Source organism: Prunus mume, linkage group LG8 (assembly GCF_029339155.1).
Source record: "Prunus mume cultivar Tortuosa linkage group LG8, ASM2933915v1, whole genome shotgun sequence".
Classification (NCBI taxonomy): Eukaryota; Viridiplantae; Streptophyta; class Magnoliopsida; order Rosales; family Rosaceae; genus Prunus; species Prunus mume.
Window position 1 is genome coordinate 4,040,248 of NC_142705.1, and position 24,174 is coordinate 4,064,421.

The 24,174-nt window shown below is 37.4% G+C and overlaps 3 protein-coding genes and 3 pseudogenes across 4 annotated transcripts; all 6 read left to right on the top strand.

Annotated features, from left to right (window-relative positions):
* Positions 1-986: 986 nt before the first annotated feature.
* On the top strand, positions 987-3,250 carry LOC107881751 (uncharacterized). Its single transcript, XM_016796308.2, has 3 exons — positions 987-1,629; positions 1,834-2,868; positions 2,976-3,250. The coding sequence occupies exons 1-3, from the start codon at positions 1,322-1,324 to the stop codon at positions 3,010-3,012; spliced, it is 1,380 nt and encodes a 459-aa protein (XP_016651794.2). The 5' UTR covers positions 987-1,321; the 3' UTR covers positions 3,013-3,250.
* Positions 3,251-3,520: 270 nt separating this feature from the next.
* On the top strand, positions 3,521-4,813 carry LOC103340778 (IAA-amino acid hydrolase ILR1-like 4; annotated as a pseudogene).
* Positions 4,814-5,262: 449 nt separating this feature from the next.
* Positions 5,263-8,809, top strand: LOC103340780 (IAA-amino acid hydrolase ILR1-like 4). The gene is made up of 5 exons (XM_008244226.2): positions 5,263-5,845; positions 6,024-6,149; positions 7,135-7,449; positions 8,013-8,141; positions 8,265-8,809. Exons 1-5 carry the CDS (start codon positions 5,486-5,488, stop codon positions 8,670-8,672), a joined length of 1,338 nt encoding a protein of 445 aa, XP_008242448.1. The 5' UTR covers positions 5,263-5,485; the 3' UTR covers positions 8,673-8,809.
* A 2,558-nt stretch (positions 8,810-11,367) lies between these two features.
* LOC103340777 (histone-lysine N-methyltransferase) lies at positions 11,368-14,664 on the top strand. Its single transcript, XM_008244224.2, has 8 exons — positions 11,368-11,598; positions 11,703-11,764; positions 11,861-11,944; positions 12,519-12,573; positions 12,931-13,066; positions 13,181-13,231; positions 13,328-13,561; positions 14,381-14,664. Exons 1-7 carry the CDS (start codon positions 11,493-11,495, stop codon positions 13,425-13,427), a joined length of 594 nt encoding a protein of 197 aa, XP_008242446.2. The 5' UTR covers positions 11,368-11,492; the 3' UTR covers positions 13,428-13,561; positions 14,381-14,664.
* Positions 14,665-15,316: 652 nt separating this feature from the next.
* Positions 15,317-17,184, top strand: LOC148914537 (pre-mRNA-splicing factor ATP-dependent RNA helicase DEAH1-like; annotated as a pseudogene). The gene is made up of 2 exons (XR_016122876.1): positions 15,317-16,947; positions 17,019-17,184. The product of XR_016122876.1 is annotated as a pre-mRNA-splicing factor ATP-dependent RNA helicase DEAH1-like (transcript).
* Positions 17,185-23,457: 6,273 nt separating this feature from the next.
* On the top strand, positions 23,458-24,165 carry LOC148914538 (pre-mRNA-splicing factor ATP-dependent RNA helicase DEAH1 pseudogene; annotated as a pseudogene).
* Positions 24,166-24,174: the final 9 nt, after the last annotated feature.

A 24,174-nucleotide genomic window follows, 5' to 3' on the forward strand; every position in this document is an offset into this window, starting at 1 on the left:
AATCCTTTTATCAGTTAGTTTAATATTCAACCTGAAAATTTCTTCGACACTCAATTTAGTTCCAGCCTTGGCATCCATATTCATAAATGTCACAGGCATTCCACCTTGTTTATTTTCCTTGAAGAACAACTCACCATCATAATGTTGTTTTCCGCTAACATAATCAACATCAAAATTATAAAAGCTAATACGAGAACCCATTACTTTGTATTTTAAATTATTCTTGCGCCATTGAATTTTAATGTAATCAATGTAATCGGTGTCAATGGGATCATGATCAACCTCCATTTCCTGAAAATTTAAGACCAAAAGACATCATGAGTAACAAATTTGAAAAGACTAACACTGAGAGATTAAATAAGACCAACAAAAAAGAGAAATTAAAAATCCCACAGTAAACCATACCACATCAACATAAATATGGTAGCAATCAAAGGTTAGCTTATCCGTAGAAAACACTTGAGCTCAAAACGAACAGTATTCTCACAAAACACTTGAGCACAACTCTAACAAAAAACAACACAATGTTCAAAACAAAATAAAACAAAACTAGTTTATAAAAAAGAAAACAACCATGCACCACAATGGGAAAAAAAAACCTCCATGTTCAAAACAAAACAAAAGAAAACAAAAATCATGTTATAAATGAGAAAGCATAAGCTAACCTTTAATTGTCGTTGACAATGAGGCAAAAACGTATGAGATATGTGGAGTGGTCCAATAACACCACCTTTGATTAACGAGAGTGAAGCCAAAGAAGATACTGAGTGAAAGAGATATCCAAGAGGGAGGGAGAGAAGAAGGTAGATTATATAGGAGTTTGAACTAAACGGCTTACTCAATTGGCCCTAAAACCCAATCTCGTAAAAAAGAGTAACAAACTCAATCTCATAAAACGAGTAAGAAAACCAAAAATCATAAAAGGGGTATGTTTGTTAGTTTCTTCTTCTATCAAGTCTCCTGTTTCTTCCTTCCCCCCAAAACCAAAAAAAAAAAAAAGAGAAAAAGAAGGTTTTCTGTTTCTTCCTTCAGAAAAAAATATAAAAGAAAATAACTAATAAGTTTCCTATTTCTAGTAGGTTTAGGATTACATTCCTGTTTCTTGCAAGATTAATTAGGTCATTATATAAATACATGCTTTGGAATTCAGACTTTACGGATATTAATGACAGCATTTGCTCTTCTATCTTTATATTTATAGAATTTTCCGTAGAGTTTGAAACTTTCATATCAACAGTCCCTTCTGCCGCTGCAGCCCCAAATCCTAAATTAAATTCCCGTTTTGCCTCAATTTAAGCATTCCAATAGCAAAGGCCCTATCATGGGAGATCGGTGTATATCTCAATTTTCCGTGGCCGACGCTGAGCTTAGCTCGAGTCAAGGCCATGCCTTGACGATGGCTTCACACCAAGATGATCTACTGGGCAAGATATCGGAGATGGAGAAATCTGTGGGCAAGATATCAGAGATGGAGAAAACTCTGGGCCAACTGTTGGATTGGTCGAAATCAATAACGCAGGAGCTTCGCTTACGACAACCCGGTCCACCCGTAATGACGGAGCCGCTTCCACCTTCCACGGTGATTGAGTACTGCAATCCCAACCATGAGGCTGATGATCTTTACCCAAGGTCGGTTCTTAATTCTCATTGTTGTTTTTTGTTTAGTTTCTCGGAGAATTTTGCTTAAGTTTTCTCTCGCTGCTGTATGCATTTTGAATAATTTGCTTGAAATATGTAATAACCAGTTTCTACTAGATAAATTCTCTCTAGGCAGGGTAGGTCTTTGAAAAGATTTAACTTGAATAATTTTATACATCTCTTTTCTCTGTTCAGCTTGCCTGAGGATTGGGAGCATGCATCAATGACGGTAAATCAAGAGGAAGCTAGATCTGTATATTTATTCGTGTCTTCTTATGAGGACGATGAGCACGCTAATGCAGTCTATGAAGTGAAATTCAAACATGGAGGAGAAGTCACTCATGAATCCCCAGTAGTTAGACATGTTGCCAAGTTTCACAAGGGTTCTTGCCATGGTGCTGCACGGATTTTCAACCACTCCATATTATATTGCATTGGACATGATGGTGGATTTATTGTTGACACGGAGAGTTGGTCAAAATATTCATCTATTCCTCCTATCCCAGCCTCTAAATCACTAGAAACTATTGTGAGTGCATATGGCAAGGTTTATTATCTTGCATGTCCATCAACCTTCTTATCATTGACGGGGCCCTCCTTTGGGAGATATGATCATGATCAGAAGATTTGGAAGCAAATGACTCCTTTTCCATTTTATGATGATTATGACCCCCATATGCAAATAACTGGTTTTGCCGTTTGTTATGGTGCTATTTTGTTTTCATTGTCTGGCTTGAGGAACGGGAAATTCGGTGTCGTTGCTTTTCATGTGGGTAGAAAGGATTGGAATCAAGTGAAAGTTGACACTTCTGCTTATTGTGCTCCTCCATTCCAAGGGAGGGCTGTGGTTGTAGACGAGACTATCTATGCCTTATATGGGGAGTCAAAGATTATAGCATTCTCCTTTACTATGGACGAACATGATGATAATGGTATTCATTATTCCCTAAGAAAACTTTTTATATTGCAAGGCCTTGAGTTCGAGCGTCCGGTGCTGCCATGTTTTAATGATAGGTCACAGTATTTGGTTCATTTGGGGAACCATGACTTTTTCCATGTCCAGACTGGCTGGTGCGATGGATATCTCAAGGTTCAATATCTTAGTATCACCACGTTTCAAATTGTTGTTGGAGAAGGAGGAAGACATATGATCAAGACCATATATTCAACCCTTCATTCTGTGGATATCAAGGGCTCAGAATGGTTTGATCTTGTTTTTTGCTTCACACCGTAAGTTTCCTTCACGTTTCTTGTGTTTTTAACGATAACATTTAATTTATATGTTGGAATTCTGGTGCATTTTGTGTATAACAAAGTTTCTCATTCTTATCACTCAGTGAGTGCGAGGTTGAAGAACCCTTTGGATTAGAATGAATCAGCCAAAACAAGAAGAAATAACTGCCATGAAGCTGGAAATAGAAGCCCTGCAGCATGAAGAAGCCATTGATACGCGAATCGAATATTAAGAATTGTGAAATATGAAAATTCAAAACCCTTGGATAGCCACCACCTAGAATAAAAAATCTCCTTATAACTTGGTTTAGGTCATTTTAATTTGTCTTTGTTGACTTCCGCTTATTTTAATTATATATTTATGATAATGTTGTCTTGATTCTTCCGAAAGTAAGATGGAAACTGTGGTACTGTGTTAATCTTTTATGGATTGGTTTTCCTCCTCAAGCTGAAATTATAAAAAAACCCAAGAACTGTGTTTCTAGTTTTGCATGTCTTTTTTTTTCTAGTCCTATTTCTTTGCTTTTAGATTTTCACTCTTGTGGACGACCAATACTGGATCCTATGTTATCTGATGTTTGGATTATTTAGTTTCTAACAAGAACTGCGGGTCATTTTGATTGGATTGGTTTGTTTGCTGGGCACGAAAATGGTTCTGGGAATCTGTTTGGGACTAAAGATGGAAACTGAAATAGAAGCCTTCACGTTTCAAATTGCTCTGAGGAAATCCTTTGTTATCTGATGAGGTCCACCTTGTTTGGATTTTGTCAGTTTTCTGGAACCCTTCTGAGGAGAGCCCATACATCTTCAGCTTTCACTCCCACAAAGCCCAAATATTTAACGTATCTCTCATAATCTCCAATTCAAATGGGTCTTTTTGATTTTCTTAGCCATATTAGTGATTATGCCACTTCCCAATTACCATTCTTTGAGCCCGGAAGAGGTGGCTCAAATCCCAGATAAATTTTTTTGACCGTGCTAAAAAGCGGCAGCAATCGATATATAGATCCAGTTTTGGCTGCTTCCAGTGTAATCCTTAGTCTGCTGCAACATCTGTTTCACGTAAAGCCGACCCCTTGGATTGACAGGTTCACTAAAGACCTTTGTTTTATCACATATAGCAACTAGTATCTCATTCACATTATACTCACTCACATGAATTAAATGTTAACATCTTATTCACATGTACAAGAGGTACGACGTGGCCATACTACCATAGTATTCTATAATTTCTCTATCATATGCTTGTTAGACCCCCTTTGCAAGGAATAGCGCCCTCGTTACTCCGTATCCATTCAATTTCGTGAAAGCTAGCGAATATATCTTGCAAGTTGTTACAGTTGGAAACTTCCAAGGAGGTGGTGCATTCAATGTTATTCCAGATTACAATTGGTGGCACGTCCAGAGCATTTTCAAAGGAAAGCTTTATCCAACTTAAACAAAGAACATGAAGAGAAATATCGTATGCTGATTATCCATTTCTTTTACAATGTCCTATCACAAAATGTTAATTCTATAAGAATTGGAGTTGCAGGTTATAACAAGGCAAGCCAGTGTACAAAGGTGCAGTGCAACCGTCGTATTCAATGGAAACGATAAGCCCTATACCCCACCGTGGCTGTTAACGACAAGGATCTGCATTAACACTTCCGAAATGTTGCAGGACATTTGCTCGGGCATCACTACATAGTGGAGAGGCAACTGATGATGGGTTCAGAAGACTTCTCATTTTATCAAGAAGTAATTATTCCAGGATACTTTTTCCTTCTTGGTATGAAGAATGAGACTTGAGGAAAGTTTGAATCGGGGCATTCACCGTTGTTTAGAATAAATGAAGACGTTCTTCCGTATGGAGCAGCAATTGCATGCATCATTGGCCACAAGGTACCTCCTGGAAAATCAACCCAAATCTACTTGGCCAAAAGGGAACTCTCATGATTAGTTATGAAGCGCTAGGATGAAGTGAGGGTTCTACCCATGTAAACAACTTGCAGCCTGTGAGCTGCATGTGAATTTGATGCTAGAATCTCCCATATGTAAATCTGACTTTGCACAAACAAAGTCAGCTATCCCATTAAGTGTTCCCATTAAGTGTTCTTTCTTTTTTATATATTAATGGTAGAGGATTTGAATTTGGGAACTCGAGAAAAAGTACCATTAGAGCTAGCCTTTGACGGTTGAGAAGAGAAATACCATTAAACTACCGTCAAGTTGGTGATGTACAAATTTATTAAAGACAATGAAATTATTATGATACTAATGTTGAATTAAGTAGACGATGTCCTACAGAATGCTACAGAATCAAATTATGAATGTTGTTTAAAAAACGACAGGTCGTTTCCGTAGGAATCATGTCACGTGTGTAAAATACCCTTCGATTGATGACGTTCTGCCATTAGCGCCTATCATCTACGAGTCTTGGAGCTCTAAAACGGTTGCTTTCTCATCCCTCGTATGATGAGGTCACCGTCTTTGGATTGTTTTGTTGGTACCCTTCTGAGTGCAGAGTCACCTACATCTTTAGCTTTCACTCCTACCTAACCCAAAATTTTAACCCACTCTCTCATATTCTCCAATTCAGTCATCAGATTCACAAGCTCAGTTCTTGCAATCAATGGCTCTCTGCAAATGGGTCTCTTTGATTTTCATAGTTCTGGTGATTATGCCACTTCTCATTTCTTCAGACCATTCTTTGAGCCCGGAAGAGGTGGCTCAAATCCCAGTTAAGTTCCTCGACCATGCTAAAAGGCAGGAGCTTTTTGATTTTATGGTGGGTGTTCGAAGGAAAATACATGAAAACCCAGAACTCGGTTTTGAGGAATTTGAGACTAGTAAGCTTATCAGAGCTGAGCTTGACCAGATGGGCATCCCTTACAAATACCCATTGGCTGAAACTGGTATTGTTGGCTTTATTGGGACTGGTGGACCGCCTTTTGTTGCAATTCGAGCGGATATGGATGCTCTAGCTATGCAGGTTTAGTAGAATTCTGGAGCTTTATAAATTTAGTTTTTGTCAATGTTTGAGTAGGATTATATTCATGTTGGACTTTAGTGCTGGACTTGAGAGAGTTGGAAATTAATCATTAATATTGACTGTTATTTTGAACTAAAGCTAAAGACAAATTGATGACAAGTATTGGCTTTTGGTACAGGAGAGTGTGGAGTGGGAGCACAAGAGTAAAGTTCCGGGGAAGATGCATGCATGTGGACATGATGCTCATGTTGCCATGCTTCTTGGTGCTGCAAAGATACTTCAAGAGCATCACCACGAATTACAGGTTTCCTTGTCCTTCTATTTCTAGAATAGAAGTTGGATTTTTGTTGATGTGAACCTATTGTGTTCTTTTTACTGGTTAATTTTATGGGTTGAAGTAGTTACGTAACCTTGAACATCGTGCTGGTATGGACTTTTGACAATTTCATAAAGCAATTATACAATAAAAATTGTCATTTCAGATGGGGAAACATGGTTCCTGATTCATCTCTGCTCTTACACAAAACATCAGGTTATAAAAAAAATACAAAATCATTATACATATGTGTCCCCTGTTTGACAATCCCCATATAGAAGCATGCAGGTTAGCTGATTGAGATTATCAATCCTCATATGTGTTGAATTTCTTGGCTGGATGTTATGTGGTTACACACATTAGCAGTTTGACTTAGCTTCCCAGAAGTTTACTTATAAAAGAAGAGCTTAGACCCCTCAATAGTAATTGTCATCAAGTTAAAGATGTGACTACCAAAAGTGTATCAAGTACATAGATGACATAATAAGGAGGGAGGAAACATGGTGATGTTAATTGACTTTTGGAGTGCCCACTGGAAGTTGGAATTGCATTATGATGTAGCCAGCTACCAGGGTGGAGCATAGTACTTAGTCTATAGAATGCCAAGTGTGTGTGTATTTCTTAGTAGGGTTATTGGCATATTAAGTACACTTAGCATCAATGACACATTCACCATAAGTTCTTTTCTTACTTACATTTTTGTTAACTTCCCTATGTCATTGGAGCACAAGCATTGTATTCTTCAGTGGATTGTCAATTTGATGAAAATGTACTTTGAATGTAGCATAAGAAGTTGCTTGCTGACTAATGTTTCTACATAAAGAGCTCTATCTTTCCTTTATTGGGATATTTGATTATGGAGCTGCATTATTAGATATTCCATTGTTTTCTGTCAGCTGAATAGCGGTCTCATTTAATATATCTCTCATCTCCAGAAGAAAGTTTTCTTAGTTATTTGTTATGTTTCTTATAGGGAACAGTTGTTCTTGTTTTCCAACCAGCTGAGGAAGGAGGTGGAGGAGCAAAGAAAATGTTAGATGAAGGGGCATTGGAGCATGTTGGTGCCATCTTTGGGTTGCATGTCGCTGCTGATTACCCCATTGGTTCAGTGGTAACCAGGTCTGGCCCTTTTTTTGCTGCGAGTGGTTTTTTTGAGGCAGTAATAAGTGGGAAGGGGGGTCATGCTGCCATTCCACAGCACACAATAGACCCAATCTTGGCTGCTTCCAATGTCATTGTTAGTCTGCAACATCTTGTTTCACGTGAAGCTGACCCCTTGGAATCACAGGTTCTCTTTATGTCTCTCTGTCTCTCCCTCTCCCTCTCCCTCTCCCTCTCCCTCTCCTCTGCTTGTGTCATTTTATATCTCTCAAGTAACCCATCAAATCAAAATAGCCCAAGCAGTGCAGCTGTGTGGAAGTAAAAACTTGTATTGTTCTTGCAGCAGCCGTATGGAATGGAACTTCCAATTATATGTCGTATCAGTATCTTTTTTATAAATGATTTATTTTAGTTCCATAATCCATTTTAGTTCCTGTTATTCCTGTACCTTGGTTCTTCATTACTTTTGAACCTTGATCTTCTTGACCCCTTTGTTTTGCACTACACATATTTTATCGTTCCGTTGCAATAAAATCCTCTCTGTCCCATAAAATTTGAAGTGAAAATTCTACCCAGATCATTTTTGCTTTCAAATATAGAAAGTAATTAAATGTTTTCTTTTCCCTATGCTGTCGCTCACTCATGGGTAAATGTTAACCTCTTACTTCATGTGCCTGTTAGACCCCTTTGCAAGGAATAGTGCCGTGATTACTTCATATCCATTTAGTTATATGAAAGTATATCTTGCAGGTTGTTACCGTTGGAAAATTCCAAGGTGGTGGTGCATTCAATGTTATTCCAGATTCTGTTACAATTGGTGGCACGTTCAGGGCATTTTCAAAGGAAAGCTTTATCCAACTTAAACAAAGAATTGAAGAGGTATTCCTCCCTTTACTTTCGGCATCCTGACTGAGTGCTGAAGTAAAAAATACCCTTTGCTGTCTTTATTGATTTCGTTTACAATGCCACATTGTAAATGTTAGTTCTTTATCTGAATTGCAGGTTATCACTAGGCAAGCCAGTGTACAGAGGTGTAATGCAACAGTCCTATTCAATGAAAGGGATAAGCCCTTTTACCCTGTGGCTGTTAATGACAAAAATCTGCATGAACACTTCCGAAATGTTGCAGGTGATTTGTTGGGCCCTCAGAACATATTGGAAAGGCAACCCATGATGGGTGCAGAAGACTTCTCATTTTATCAAGAAGCAATTCCGGGATACTTCTTCTTTGTTGGTATGAAGAATGAGTCTCAAGGAAAGTTTGAATCAGGGCATTCACCGTTCTTTAGAGTAAATGAAGATGTTCTTCCATATGGAGCAGCATTGCATGCATCATTGGCCACAAGATACCTCCTGGAAAATCAACCCAAATCTACTTTGCCGAAAGGGAGCTTTCATGATGAATTGTGAAGCTCTAGGATTGATAGTTAAGGGCTCTACTCATGTAAACCACAGTATGAACTGCTTGCAGATTTGATGTAGTATCTTCGCCATGTAAAGCTGACCTTTTATCAATAATTCAGCCAACCTGTTGATGATGTGATAAACCTGTTGTGTTAATAGTGAGTGGAAATTTTGTTCTTTCAAAATAACAACTTAAACCCATTTTCATTGAAGAATATCAAAATATCCTTATTTAAATAGTAATGGTTCCTAATTAGTAATGTTCCTCCTGTTCTTCACAAATTATGGCCAATGCAGTTCTATTATACATGGATTTTATGTTAATGCATAGACCTCACCGATCCCTTCATCAAAGCAGAGTATAAGTCATTAGCTAATGTTTAATTGCAATGCCAATAATTATCTCATTTAAATTGAAAACCTACCTTGAACAATAATGAATAATCTCCTTGGAATTTTACTGATAATAAAGATGCTGCACATGTGACAATGTGGCATGTTGCTCATTATGAACCTAAAACTTTAAGTAGGGTATACCCTCAAATGGATAAATTATAGAATGGTACTGGTGCTGAAGAATGAAGATGACATTATGTTAATGCTTTCCCTTATTTGAGGTTACCACCCTTCATATAATTTCCAAAGAATTTGTTTGGGCCAATGGGGTCTACCCCGATGGAAAATGGCCTCGACTTGCAGATTATAGGTCTTAGGTTTGAAGGCTCATAGAATTTTGGTTGAAATCTTGGTTGTGTGTAAAAAAAAAAAAAAAAAAACCCCCCTCTCCCATCCCATGTAGGGTTATTTTTTTGTTGATAAAAGAACGATAGTATTTTATTGACTACCACATTATATCAATCAATCTAAGGCTCTTTTGAACTGTTTTCTAAAATAAGGCTCATGGCCCCAGTGAAGTAAGATTCTGCGAAAAGAAAAAAGGAAACAAAATCAATGAAGTTGTTTCCAAAATAAGAGTCCTGCTAAACCAAGTCTATTGCAATTGCAATTAACCAAAAACTCCTTTCCGTGTTAATTAAAGATCCCCCCAATCAGTGCAGCAGATTAAAGAAGGTGATCAGTTTGGTTGATTCATTCTGTGATTCTGTAAATGTAAAAACTTAAAGTCCAAAGCCAAAATCACCATAAACTTGCAGTACTCGTGTGCCTGCAGCTTGCATAAAAAGCTTCAATTGGTTAAGATAAACTAAAACTCATCTTCTTAAGAGAGAAAAAAGAAGCAGTTTTTTAGATCAAAATGGAGAGTTTAGAGTTGAAGTTTGACAGCGCATGTGATTGTTGGGTGTTGGAGCCCATTGAAGGCTTCAAACCAAGACCCTCAAATCCAACCTCTACCAACAGACCCTCCACTGATACTTTGCCATCATCAATACCTTCACCAACTAGCAATTCTGCACCACCATTGCAACCACTTCCAAGAAGTGGCTTGTCTTCTCCCACTTACTTCAATCTCCATGGTTTACGAAAGCCTAGTCAAGGAAGGTTTCGCAAGATTGTGATTCGGTTTTGGAAATGTATCAAGCCAAGAATTCAATCAAGTCCTGCAAAAAAAGCGAAACAAGGAATGAAGCCTGGTGGTGCCTCAACCAAGACAAGAAGCAGTGTGCAGTCACCACAGGCACATCATGCTGAGTATTATTCCACAATGAGCCCCGATGAGCGCGATGAAAATCTAAAGGCGATCATCATCTACTGCAGGAAGTCTAATTCTACAGAGTCTACAGAAGTGGTAAGAAAATTTCAACTTCATGTCTCTTGTTAACGGTGCTTCTCTCAATTGACAGATGGAAAAACATGAGATATATTGACATGATATGATTTGTATTACTTTGCAGATGGCAGAAAACTGATGTTATATAAGCAGGAGGCAGATTGGATTTTTTTATTCTAGAGTCTACATTGTCTGATTAAAGGTTTCTTTTGTCTCTTTTGTCATACAAATATATTATGAGTTATGGATTCTACTTTTGCCTGTGATGAGGCTTTAGGCTTTAAATGGATGCTACATATCAAGAAGCAGAGCAAGGAAGAGCCATTTTATTTCATGTATATTTCATTAGAATGAAAGCTAACCCCATTAATTTGTCAATTGTCACTCCACAAGAAAGCGAAACCGTAACATCTGCTAAAATTTCTATTATATTTTTCTAAAATGTTACTAAGCTGTCATGGCATTGTTTTTCTTGTTATCACTGAAGACCATGGAACCAAATTCAACATGATACAGGTTTTTTACTATCAGTTACCTACTGGTATTTATTTTGAATGCCATTTGAAGCCCAAAACTAGACCTGTTTTTGCAGGTACCATATGCCATCCCTTTGACTTGAATTTAAAAATGGATTTGAACCTCCAAACCCTAAATCCAAGTCTCAAACCTTTCTCAAGCCTCAAATCCTAACCCCAAGACTATTATGGGGCACTTATGACTTTATTAGGCTTGGATACTCACGTAACTCAACCTAGGGTCATCTTTTCCAATCTTTACCTTATGTTTGGTTGCTGAGAAAGCAATGGGGAAAGTAAAATTGAAAATAGACTCTTTACCTATTTAAGAGTATAGCCGCGCGGCTATACTCTCATATTCGAATATTTTTAGAGTATAGCCGCCCGGCGTTACTTTTAAAATATATTAATATGAATATATTTATGAATATTCGAAAATAGAATCCCACTTAATCGACGGTGCAGGAGACCGTATATTCTTCGGCTGAGAAACAAATTTTCCTTTTGTTTTCCCATCCACTTTCTCAAAGGCCAAACAGAGAGAGAACGAAGGAAAAACCTCAACTAGAAAAATTCTCAGCGATGAAGAAGCTAGCGAGACAATTGAGGAAGTCACAGGACGATGACTTCTCTCTCCCTACGTGGGACGACCCTACTCTCAACGATTCTCGTCCCCTAGACATTCAAGGTTTCTCTGAGTTCTATCTACGATTGGCTGCCAATAAACGCTATCAAAATGAAAATTTTGAATTTTTATTCGATTTTTGATTAAATGGGTTGTCTTGTTTGCAGAACAAGAAGAGTTGGTGCGTTCATTCGAGAAGAGTCAAGCTCAGCAGAGTCATTTATGGAGGGTATATTTTAGTCCTATCCACCAAGTAAACAATTTTGGTTGATTTTCTTTTCCTTGCAACCATGAACTAATTGCTTGCTGATTCTTCTTTTGCTAGCTTTTGTTTGCATCACTTCTCTTTTGCTTCACTGCGTTTCTGTTATACTCGATCTTCCAGCAGGTTTTGTCTCCATGGGAATTGGTATGTTTCTCTCTCTCTCTCTCTCTCTCTCTCTCTCTCTCTCTTATTTAAAGCCAGATCAAGCATTTTGCTTTTTTCTTAGTTCTCATTGAATTACATTTTCCAGTGTTATCAGCACTAGATGCTTGGCAATGGGAATTTTCTATCAATTACATTTCATTAATGCTTTGAAAGACATTGGGTTCAAATTTGGGATGGGTATTTAATAATATTTATTTAAACAATGAGACCTAATACAAGTAGTGAATATGTGGTATCTTCAATTAACGACTGTAAGGATTTCCGTTCTGAGATAAAGTTGGAAAATTTCACTAGGTAGATCTTGTTACTGTGGAAAAGTTTAGAGATAAGCTGTGGGTTGAGTGCATTTTTGTTGTTTATGGAACTTCGGGAATTTGAGGCATGTAGTATTTTCTTGTCAATCTGTTCTCTTCATTTGTTGTCACTCTCTAATATCGATGATGAGACAAAGGTCAGATGGGCAACTTGTTTATTATATGTTGAATTTTGTGGCTATGTTTTTCCGAAAGATATATTTACTCACCGAACTGTCATATTTTGTTCTTGATCACAGCGTTATCATGCTTACTTCATGGAGGAGTTGCACTCATGGATGATTATATCAGCAGGTGTTTTTCCAATACTTATCATTTGTTGATGGTAGAGTCACATGCACTCATGAGATAACCAACTTATAATAATATATTTCCAACCATTCGTTCCTTCAAATTTCTTCCAGTGGTAGCTTCACTGGTCTGATTTGAAACTGTATTCTGTACATGATATGTACCTTTTGGACTTGTTTCATATAGGAACAGGTAGTAATAACATACTTTTCTACTCGATCTATGTTCTTTGGGTTTTAAACCTAATCCGTAATTTTCACTGTTGAGGGAAGCAAACTTAGCATGATGTTTCAGTGTTTAAATGTCTGTCTTGTCACAATATTTTAAGATGAGATAATTAACTAATAAAAACTTTAACAGATTGGCTAGCTGTTATAGCATGTTCATCAGCCATCATAGGATTACTTCATGATTCAAAGCATCACCGGCGATGGATTTGGTACTCACTATTTACTGGCATTATACTCGCAGTTTTCTGGTTGTATTACATGTTGAGGTATGTTTACTTCTCAAACACACACATTCTAACGTGAGTTAATTATCTTTTAATTTCTCTAACCAATATACTTAAGGCACCAACTACTTCTAAACATATATGATACTTGTGCAGATTGCCAAGGTTCCGCTGGGATGTAATCTGGCTTCCATTTGGACCTCTAAGGTATGATCAAATGTGATTTATGTTCGTAAGTTGACCATGCAACTTTTAAATTTAAGTGAGTCATCACGAATGCATATGTATACGTTGGAATTGCAGTGGAGTAGGACTCACTCTGTACGTCGATCATCTACTAACTGAGTCATCAGAAGAGATAAGAAAACTTCGAGGCTATATGTATGCTTACAAAGCTAGCTGAATCTCATGTTTGTTTGTCTTTGACATTGATCCAAGATAGATAGCACAGGGAGTAGACTAAAAGTGTGACTCTGGTATGAGGGAGCTCGTATGAGCTGCGTTAATCGCATGGAAAAATCCTTGTTAAACTCTAAGGTAATTCTCTTTAATCATATTTTGTAAAACTAATTTTGAATAATTAGTGGGGTCTGAGAGTTTATGAATTTTTTTTAGAGGCCTCCTTAATTCTGCTCTCTAAAGTTCCCACTTTCACGATTGGATCACCTTTATCAATTTTTGTTCACACTGCATCAAAACATTCACATGCTAATGGAGTTTCAAAATGTTTTGGGGTTCTATTCACCTAGTGTTCTGGTACCTTATGTGCTCATTGATGTAGCCTCTTGTCCTCATGTATCCTAGTGCTTTGTATGAATGGTGATAAGTCAATGAGTTTCTAATGACCTGTTTCTTCTCTGTTTCCTGATGTATCTGAAATTCATACCTCATAATATTGGAATAATTTCTGTCGTTTAATGTGGTGTTGGTAGATTTTATTTTTACTCGCAAGCTATCCTTCAAATTCTGTTCTTTGATTTTATTTTGGCTGTCGACAGAGTTGTTATGCAATAATTTTTTATGTAGTTTACTAGGTTCCATGCCCTTTCTTTGAAACTGAATCTTAGTTTTTGACCTGGTCTACTTTCTTGGAATCTATGGAATGCTAACCTGAAAATGTATTCTAACTGGCTTTGATGGGAGATATTTGGTAATATTTGGGTCATTCCTATCTCCTTTTGTTGTTGATGGGGATCTGCCTAATGTCTTGGGAGTGTTTATAAACTTTGCTTCTGACTGCTAGTGCTACTTACAGGAAGGGGAATTTTTTATTTTTGTTTTGTAAAAGCGTGAATTTTGAGTTTTATGGTTGTTTTTATTAATATGCTTAATGGAGCTTTGGCTGTGTGTTTGCAGACTTTCTGTATTGGGGATTTGCAGGCTTCATATCTGCACAAAGAGTATCATAAAAGACCAAAAGAAAAATAAGTTGAACGAATTTTATTTATACTTTATGTAATATTTATAAACAGACCTTTTGAGGAACGGTATTGTTTTCCTAACAAAAGATGTTACTAAAACCATGTTAGTCGCGGAGGGCTGGACAAAATGTTTTTTTTACAACTTTTAGCGCCGGTTTCTGTACTGCTGCGTTTGTTGCTTTTTGAAACGTTCTAAACAAATATGGATACTTTTGTAAATTGCATGTGGAACTCTAAGGTATCTTAAAATGTGACATTCATGTCCATAAGTTGTTTATGCAACTTCTAGGTTTATTCATGAACACATAGGTATGCTATCATGTGTATTGTGTGGGAGAAAAACTGAGACAAAAGGCACACTTGTACATGTGAGATTAGGATTTCCTTATTCTTAATGGTTTTGTTTTAATTTTTCTTATTATTTATAAATATGAAAAGGCCAGATTTGTTTTACGTTCTTACGAAACAATTGGCAAAGCACACTCACTTTGTGGCAGTGAATGCGTTAGATTGTTTAAAGATATCAAACAGAGCCTTTTTTTTTCCTTTTCTTTCTTTCCCCTTTGCGTATAATAAAGCAGAGACATTTTGAAAACCAAAAAAAACAACCAAACTCTAAAAGTTAAAAAGTGTTACAGATTATAATTTTGATTTCTAGATTTCGCTTCTGACCAGAAAAAGAAAAGAAAAAGAGTTCTAGATTTTGCTTATTCGTTTTATTGAAAGTTTATATATGTATTTTATTTTCACACCTCATATCAATTAGTTTCGCTCACTGCTCGGAGTCTGAGATCCTCACACCCATCCAGCTTTCCTTGGGCAGCAAGAAAAGAAATCCTGTGACGTCCAAACCCTTATGCTTAATTATTTTATTGTAGGGTTTCCTGTTTGATTTAGGATAGTCCAGTGAGTATATAATCATCCCATCGTTTCTTTTCCTTCTTCTGCAAGTAAGTTTTCATCACCCACCAACCTAAATATTCAATTACAATAAGCTCCAATCTTCAATGGAGACGCACAGCAATCTAAAGACATGGATATCGGATAATTTAATGGCCTTGCTCGGATATTCTAACATCGTAGTTGTTCAGTTCATTATTCGGCTAACTAAGGAAGCAACATCACCGGCTGGTGTGGTGGACAAGCTTCTTGATTTTGGGTTTTCCTCATCGAGTGAAATCGGCACTTTTTCTAAAGAAATCTTCACAAGAGTGCACCGTGAAGCATCAGAGAGGGAAATTGCTAGTTTGGTGAGGAAGCTGCAGAGAACATATGATCACTTGGATGCAGATACCGATGATTATTATGAGTCCATGAAATCGTATTCAAAAAAGAGATGGTACAGGAAGAGGGTGTCGAGTGAAGAAGATGAAGATGAAGAAATGGAAGAAGAGAGACGGGTTAAAAGACGAACTTGGTCAGATGAATGCCAAGATAGTTCAGACTCGGAAGAAGAAAGATTGCGTGATCAAAGGGAGAGGGAGGAATTGGAGAGAAATATAAGGGAAAGGGAAAGGGATGCAGCAGCAGCCACAAGAAAGCTAACAAAGGAAAGGTTAAAACAAAGGGAGGCAGAGGAGGCTTTTTTCAGAACCAATGCTGATGTTGAAGCTTTGAGAAAAGTTTCGTGACAAGTATATTTAAAGAAACTAGGAGATCATAGATGATTTAGAAGATATGAACTACTTATTTGAAGGTGTGAAGCTAACGGAAGCAGAAGACAATGAATTAAGTTACAAGAAGCAAATATTAGAGCTTGTTAAGAAACAGTCAGATCTTGATGAGGCTGAGTTCTCTGTGGCTTTGCAACGCTACAAGGAGCTCAGTGCTTGTGACAAAACGAACTCGTTTTCGGAACAGAAATCTTGGGAGGATCAGCAAATTGGAAGGGCAACACTGATTTTTGGTTCCAAAGACAAAAAAAGATCAATATCTCAGGATGAGTATGAATTTGTGTTTGGAGACCAGATTGAGTTTATCAAGGCTTCAGAGATGGAGAGTACAGATGAGTTTGATGATGTTCGGCAAGTCCAACCCGTGCATATATCCATTTGAGTGTAGGACGAAATCAACCTTGCAGAAGCTGCGGGGAGAGAAAAACATTACCAGTCTACTCATATCGTGATGAGTTACTCCAAGCAGTTGAAAAACATCAGGTTCTTGTTATTGTTGGTGAAACTGGATCAGGAAAAACTACACAGATACCCAATATCTACATGAGGCTGGATACACAAAGCGGGGCAAGATTGGGTGCACGCAGCCATGGCGAGTTGCTGCTATTCTCAAGAAATGGGCGTCAAGCTTGGACATGAGGTTGGTAATTCAATTCGTTTTGAGGATTGCACCTCTGAAAAAACTGTTCTGAAATATATGACTGATGGAATGTTGTTGCGTGATCCACTGGTGGATCTTCTTATGAAAGTAAATAGTGGCATGAATGAGTACCTCAGTCGTTCCTTTTTTAAAGCTCTTCAGCCTAATAGCAATTACCTCCGAATTCAGGTAACACAATAAAATTGAGATAAATGTCAAGTGGTGGCTTGTTTGTTTTTATGTTATGTATATGTACGCAGAATCAAAATACATGCGCCTAAATTATGTTCAAGACAAACTAAGCATGGAATTGGAAAGGAAATCACAAACTGGAAGTTGCATCCAGATTTTTCCTTACTGCAGCTGTGGGATAGTAGCTGGTATGGTGGGTAGCCAACTTGGGCTGGGAGGCGTTTTCATCTTCCTTTTTCTTGAATTGGGAATTCCTCCTTAGGTATAGTTCAACGCAAGACAAAATTCACTCTATTCTTTTTGTCAGTCAGAAAATCTTGTCAAGAAATCCTTGGCAAGAAAAAATCACTGAAGAGGTTTGGATTCAAAATTCCTTGATATCATTGGTTTTGATCCCAAGTCTTCCACTTCCATTTCCAAGTGTTAGTTCTTTCTTATTAATTTTTTCTTTTAACTTGTTAATTTAATCTTAATGTATTCAGTTTAGACATAATTAAAGAACTATATGCCATCCTATTTGTCATCCTATTGCTTATCAGTTAAGATTGCAGGGTTCCAAATAAAATGAATGGTACAGCCAGATTTCCTACATGTCATCTCTGATTCTCTGCTGCTTCCATATAAATTCACTAATATATTGATATGAATGGCAATATGCTGAACATTGATATTTAAGTTTTGATGTTCTTCCAAGAATAGGAAAAGGAATGACGCTTACAGCGTTCCCTCAACCTTATGAGTAATTGTTATATTCTGTGTCCCTTGCATGATACGTGCCAATCCAAAATCTGAAATTTTTGGGTTCATTTGCTCATCCAAGAAAATATTACTGACCTTCAAATCTCTATGAATTACTTTCAAATAAGACTCATGGTGGAGATAAAGAAGCCCTCTAGCGATCCCCTGAATAATATTGAAGCGTCTGCCCCAATCAAGCGCAGGTCTCCGCGCTGGATCTTTTAAATGCAAGCATTCGAAATATAACCAATAGTTTCATTCATATATCCTATCCTATGCATTGAACAATGAAACTGTCCAAGAGAATATTACTGACTTCAAATATCTATGAATTACTTTCAAATAAGACTCATGGTGGAGATAAAGAAGCCCTCTATCGATACCCTGAATAATATTGAAGCGTCTGCCCCAGTCAAGCTCAGGTCTCCATGCTGGATCTTTTAAATGCAAGCATTCGAAATATAACCAATAGTTTCATTCATATATCCTATCCTATGCATTGAACAATGAAACTGTCACTAGATTTTAACGTTTAAATTTCTATAGAAAATACTGACGCATTTGTATGAACAATACTGAAACAAGGGTGTAATCAGATTCAAAATTGATTTCAGGTCCAGTTTAACATTGTCTCTTCTACTTTATAAAGAACTGAAACGTACTCGTGTAGTATACAATTCAGTTTACAGTTATGAGCATTAAATCTGCAGGATGTCTTGCTTGACTGTTTGTGTTGCAAATAAATCAGTGATTCTTTGTATCAATCCAAAATAATTTTGATTCTCTGTGCCCAAACATTTAGTTCATGTGAATTCGTTTGTGGCTTTAAGTTAGTAGGCAAATTACAATGATAAAGTCCAGTGAAACTAAGCAAATAGAAGAGCGTCCAAGTTTCTGTTTGGCATGAACTCATAAATCAGTATCTTCTCATCTTCTTTGACGCAGCAGCCCATGATCCTAGCAAGAGTTTTATGTTGGAGCTTGGAGATCAACAATGTCTCATTTTTGAACTCTTCTATGCCCTGCCCTGATCTACTAGATAGTCCTTTTACTGCTATTTCCTTCCCTTCTTGTAGGGTACCTACAAATTAATCACTTCATTCATGTCCTCATCTGTTATTGTAGCTGTGTGATACTAATTTTCCTTTAGAAAGAGAAAAACAAATAAACAATCACGTCGTAAACTGGACCAAATCCTCCTTCCCCGAGTTTGTTTGTGATGTTGATATTGTTCATTGCGATCAATATGCTATCAAAATTATAGATGAATAGCTCCGATGGATCTTGGTTTATGATATATTCTTGAAGAGTGTCTCTTGAATTCTCCGTAGTATCGATACTCAGAATTCGTGATATACCTGAAATTTTGTGTATTGGATATTTAATTGTTATTTGTTACTTATTAGTGGTTACTTCAGTGATTTTATAATGCAAAATCCATTTAATGTTGTATTTTATGAAGCCCAGGCCCTTCTCTCTTGTCCAGGCCCTTTTCTAAACCCTAAACATAACACGCAACCTCTCGTCTTCTTCAATCTCATCGTCGTCTCTCTCTCTCGCCTCATGTCACCATTGTCATCTCGTCCCAGACCTTGGAGTTCCAAAATGACCTTTTCTTTCTTCTAGGCGCCAGCTTCCGCCTAGACCGCCTAGCGCCCGCCTAGACCGCCTAGACCGCCTAGCCCCCGCCTAGCCCGCCTAGCGCCCGCCTAGACTGCCTAGCCCCCGCCTAGCCCGCCTAGCGCCCGCCTAGGCCATTTATTCAGATATACGTGACAGTGTGTTCAAGGATTTAACTTTTAAAGAAGATTTCCGAGAATTGGAAAAGAAAGAGATGATGCTTACATTGTTCCTACAACCTTTTGGTTTACTAGCACCATGATTTTAACTGTATCTGAACTTTGTGCAGACATATACTCAAACTTGCTCCACCAGTGAGTTTGATCTCCCTTAAACACCGTAGTTAATGCATCTCCAGCAAGAACACACACACGCATTGAGAGAGAGAGAGAGAGCGAGAACATAAAGGGGATATAACTTTTACGTCTAATTTTAGGGTATTTTGACTTGTTCCAATAAGATTTTATGATTCTTCCTTTCATGTTTACTGTTGTGGTATTTTGACTTTGACATATGTATTTTGGTTGTTCAGGAGATCAAGTTTGGTTGGAAAATTGTAGTTAATTGGCTCAATAGTTGGATTCTCTGGTGCAGCATTGGGTAGTGTGGGAGGTGTTGGGGGTGGCAAGGATCAATGTCTTGCTTCTAAGTGTCAGTAATCACTACTTTTCCTTTTAATCTTTTCTTTTAACTTGTTAATTTATTCTTAATGTATTCAATTTAGACAGAACTGAAGTACTGTATGCCATCCTATTGGTCATGCAGGTATGATAATGGGTGCTGCAGGTTCAACAGTATACTTCAATTTGAGACTTAGGCACCCAACACTGGACATGCCCCTTTATAGATTATGATCTGGCATTGCTCTTTCAGCCAATGCTCATGCTGGGCATCAGCATAGGAGTTGCCTTCAACGTCATGTTCGCCGACTGGATGGTTACAGTTCTACTTATTATTCTCTTCTTAGGTAATAACATTTTGACCACAATTTCCTAACTAATTTTTTACTTTGAGAATGAGAACTGAACTGATAAAATGGAATATGTACACAACTAAAAGAAAAGCACATCAAATCTTTATATTTATTGCGCTTAATCGTTCTCTAGAAACTTCAAAACTTGGCATAAAAATGCTTTCAACACCAAACATTTGAACTATTTTTTTATACTTTCAAAGCTTCTACTGGATTGTTTATTAACTTTCCTGTTCCTTCTGAAAGTCACTATTTCTTGAATTATTTGGAAAAATGTAGGAAAATTTTATAGAATAACTGGCGGCTATAATGGGGGTTTATAATTTTTTAAAAAGAAATAGTATAGCCGCTCGGCTATACTCGGGGGGCTATACTCGGGTTTTCAAAAAAATTTAAACAATATTATCGCCCCGATTTTTAAAAACAATTAGTATAGCCTCTCGGCTATACTTGTTTTTTCTAATTTTTTGGAAAAGAAATAGTATAGCCGCTTGTCTATACTGGGGTTTTCTATTATTATTTTTTTCAAAACACATAAGATATTTAATTATAATTGATCAATTTACAAAGCACATGATTTATGTGTTTTTGCAAGATCATCAACAATTCTCCTTATGTCCTTCATTCTAAAAACAGGAAGACAATTATGAGGCCATTGTAAACAACGAGTCGAATGAAAGCGATAAACTTTCACTTTTACCATTCCCTTCACGTTTAGGATACTTTTCTCCTAGGTCAGTTAATCAAGGATCTTGTTGAGGGGATATTATGGTTTATACACCTTAGGTTCTTGCCTACGCAATTTCCAATTCATTGACTGGCTATATATACAGTCAGATGCAGTTTATGTTTTTTTTTAATAAAAGAAAAAATTATATGTTTTATGATATAGATTATATTTTTATTTGAGGAGGAATATGAATCATATTATAAATGGTGTGGTTTGAAATTTTCTCCAATTCTCCATATTGCCTTAACATGTTGTTGTATTAATACTTTAAACCTAAACACAAACTGAAATTTATACAATCTCCTGCCCTGTTCCTTATGCTAGACTCATTGTGACAAATATTTCTCTGACATTTTTTATTTAAAACAAAAACAAAAACAAAAAGGTGAACAGTTGTAACTCTAAAAAAGTTATCATGCACTCATACTCCGGAGACATCCCGCCCAAAGCTCAGCCCAGCCTGTCCATTGATATCGAGCTCAACCTAACCACCTGGACCTGAGCTCAGCTCGATCATTTGTACTTTAGCCCAGCTCGACCAAGAGGTATTTTACCTCACAAATAGAAATCCCCCAAGTCCCCAGATGGGAGTTTTGTGTGGGGAATTGCATCTTTTGGACAACTCCTTTTTGGGACCTTGGTTCCCTTTATCCCCACTTACGTTTTGTGAATTTGGTATGCCACCTGCATGCCAAAACTTGTATATGTTGCTTGTGTTTGTTATACCAAATACCAATTGGATCATGTTTGTGAAAAAAATGGGCACATCAATGTGCACCTGAGGCAAAAATCCAATATAATTGTATGCAATTCCATGTGCTTGCCAATCTGAAACTTGACCCCTGCATATGCAAGACTGACAATTCTAAAACAAACAAGAAACATCAACACGAAATTTCATTCTAGCCAGTATAACCAAAATTAATGAAAAATATAACTAAATCTTATTGCCATCAGTTTTTGAAATTAACTTACCCCTATTGCCATGCTGGGAAAGAATATAACCTAAAGAAGAAAAATTGAAAAAACAAAAACCATTGAATAAAAATAACATCTTGAAGAGTAGTGTCTAGTTACCATGGTGGTCTCTCTGTTTAGAACAAGAGTTTCAACCTTGTTTATACTGCAGAGAACCTCAGACAATATTTTAAAGCAACGGCGATTAGATTCCAGAAAAAAAACTTGGCTTTTTCCGAAGACGTAAATTTCCCCAAACTTTGGCCAATCCATACATCATCCCCTGACAATTTCAAATACTTAAGATTTGGAGCAAAATTCTTGACCAAATTCTTGACACAGTTATGAAGATCCAAGTGAACAAGTATGTCTTCAAGTTTTTCAGCTGAGCTGCTAAGGATAAGGTCAATATACACAGGGGAATCAAGCACAAAACTAAAAGATTTCAAAGAGGAGAATTCAATGGTGATCTGATTTATTCCAAAAATATCTTCATGATGTAACTCCTTGATGCACTTACATGAACGTAAGATCCATTTGAAAAACCCCTCATCTTCTATGAAAACATCATCCAACTTCAAGTATTTCAGTCAATCGCAGTGTTTGAAAAATGGGCCTAGGCGGGCTCGCTAGGCGGTTGCTAGGCGGCTAGGCAGCTAGCTAGGCGTAGCTAGGCAGTCACTAGGCGTCTAGGTAGTAGCTAGGCCGGAGCTAGGCGGCTAGGCGGGCGCCTAGGCGGGTTGGCTCTTTTTCCGGTGCCGAACCCGGAGGACGAAGCAGTGACCGCGAGTGCAAGTTCCGTCCTCTGCGAGTGCGAGCTTTTGGAATATATTTAAAGAGTATAGCCGCCCGGCTATACCTTTAAAATATTCGAATGTATTTAGAAAGTATAGCCGAACGGCTAATGCGTTTAAAAAATTCAAACATATTTGAAGCGTATAGCCGCGCGGCTATACCCTTTCAATATACAATTTTGTTGTATTATTTTAGGGTTTAGGGCTAAAATCCCAAAAACATGAGAAGAAAGCTCCAACTGCACATCATATCTCATTGAAAAAGCAACAAATTACTGTCCACCTTCTTAAATTACCGTGACAAGAAGATGAACTAGGTTTGCACAATGCTGGAGGATGGTGATGGCTCCCTTAGTTCTTTGTTGATAAGTTATAAAAATATGGAATGCAAAGTTTTTCACCATATAAAATCAGATTTACCTCGATACAGTCATATAGATGGATAATGCCAAGTATATTAAGCAGCTGCCTTTTTTGTACTCGAGTATTCTCTTTGTCTGCACATCAAACATTGCATCTAAACTAACCTGCAGTTGAAAGTGATAAATTTCAGTGTAATCTATTAGACATACTATGGAAAGCTGACTAAAGTTGGTAGACGGATGGCAGAGTTTCCTCTTGATCCAATGCTATCTAAGATGATTGTTGCTTCCGACAAGTATAAGTGCTCGGATGAGGTTATTTCCATCGCTGCTATGCTTTCTGTTGGTAATTCAATTTTTTACTGTCCAAAGGAAAAACAAGTTCACACTGACAATACGCAACTGAATTTTCAAACTGGGAACGTGGGAGATCACATTGCCTTGCTTAATATTTACAACACATGGAAAGAGGTAAATTACTCAACACAATGGTGCTACGAAAATTTTGTACAGGTTAGGAGCATGAAAAGAGCAAGAGACATCCGGGATCAACTTAAGCGGCTCCTGGAGAGGGTTGAGATTGAAATAACCTCAAATCCTGCTGATTTAGTGTCGATAAAGAAGGCCATTGCCTCAGGTTTCTTCCCTCATGTGGCAAGGTTGCTTAAAAATGCGTGTTACAGAAGAATCAAACATCCAGAGACTGCCTACTTACACCCCAGCTCAGGGCTAGCACAAGTGTCTCCGAAATGCGTTTTATACCATGAAATTGTGCTCACAGCAAAAGAATATATGAGGAATGTGACGGAGACAGAGCCGAAGTGGTTGGCACAAATAGCTCCACATTACTACCAGCTAAAGGATGTTAAGGATTCTGAATCAAAGAAGATGCCTCGCTGCCAAGCCACTTAAACTGAATACTGTATTTAGAAGAAAATTGTGTATTCTAATGTTTAGGTTTAGAATGTATAGATTCGAATGTATGATAATGCTCACGAAATCCTTTCTGTTTATTTTTGCTTAAAAACTAACTTCTAGAAATTTAATGTT

Excerpts from the sequence above, each read along its gene's own strand:
- LOC103340780 (XM_008244226.2), top strand. The coding sequence starts at position 5,486 with ATGGCTCTCTGCAAATGGGTCTCTTTGATTTTCATAGTTCTGGTGATT. Across the intron at positions 6,150-7,134 it reads AGCATCACCACGAATTACAG|GGAACAGTTGTTCTTGTTTT; the intron begins GTTTCCTTGTCC and ends TGTTTCTTATAG. Across the intron at positions 8,142-8,264 it reads TTAAACAAAGAATTGAAGAG|GTTATCACTAGGCAAGCCAG; the intron begins GTATTCCTCCCT and ends TCTGAATTGCAG.
- LOC103340777 (XM_008244224.2), top strand. The coding sequence starts at position 11,493 with ATGAAGAAGCTAGCGAGACAATTGAGGAAGTCACAGGACGATGACTTC. Across the intron at positions 11,945-12,518 it reads TTTTGTCTCCATGGGAATTG|CGTTATCATGCTTACTTCAT; the intron begins GTATGTTTCTCT and ends TCTTGATCACAG. Across the intron at positions 13,232-13,327 it reads CTTCCATTTGGACCTCTAAG|TGGAGTAGGACTCACTCTGT; the intron begins GTATGATCAAAT and ends TTGGAATTGCAG.
- LOC107881751 (XM_016796308.2), top strand. The coding sequence starts at position 1,322 with ATGGGAGATCGGTGTATATCTCAATTTTCCGTGGCCGACGCTGAGCTT. Across the intron at positions 1,630-1,833 it reads GCTGATGATCTTTACCCAAG|CTTGCCTGAGGATTGGGAGC; the intron begins GTCGGTTCTTAA and ends TTCTCTGTTCAG. Across the intron at positions 2,869-2,975 it reads CTTGTTTTTTGCTTCACACC|TGAGTGCGAGGTTGAAGAAC; the intron begins GTAAGTTTCCTT and ends CTTATCACTCAG.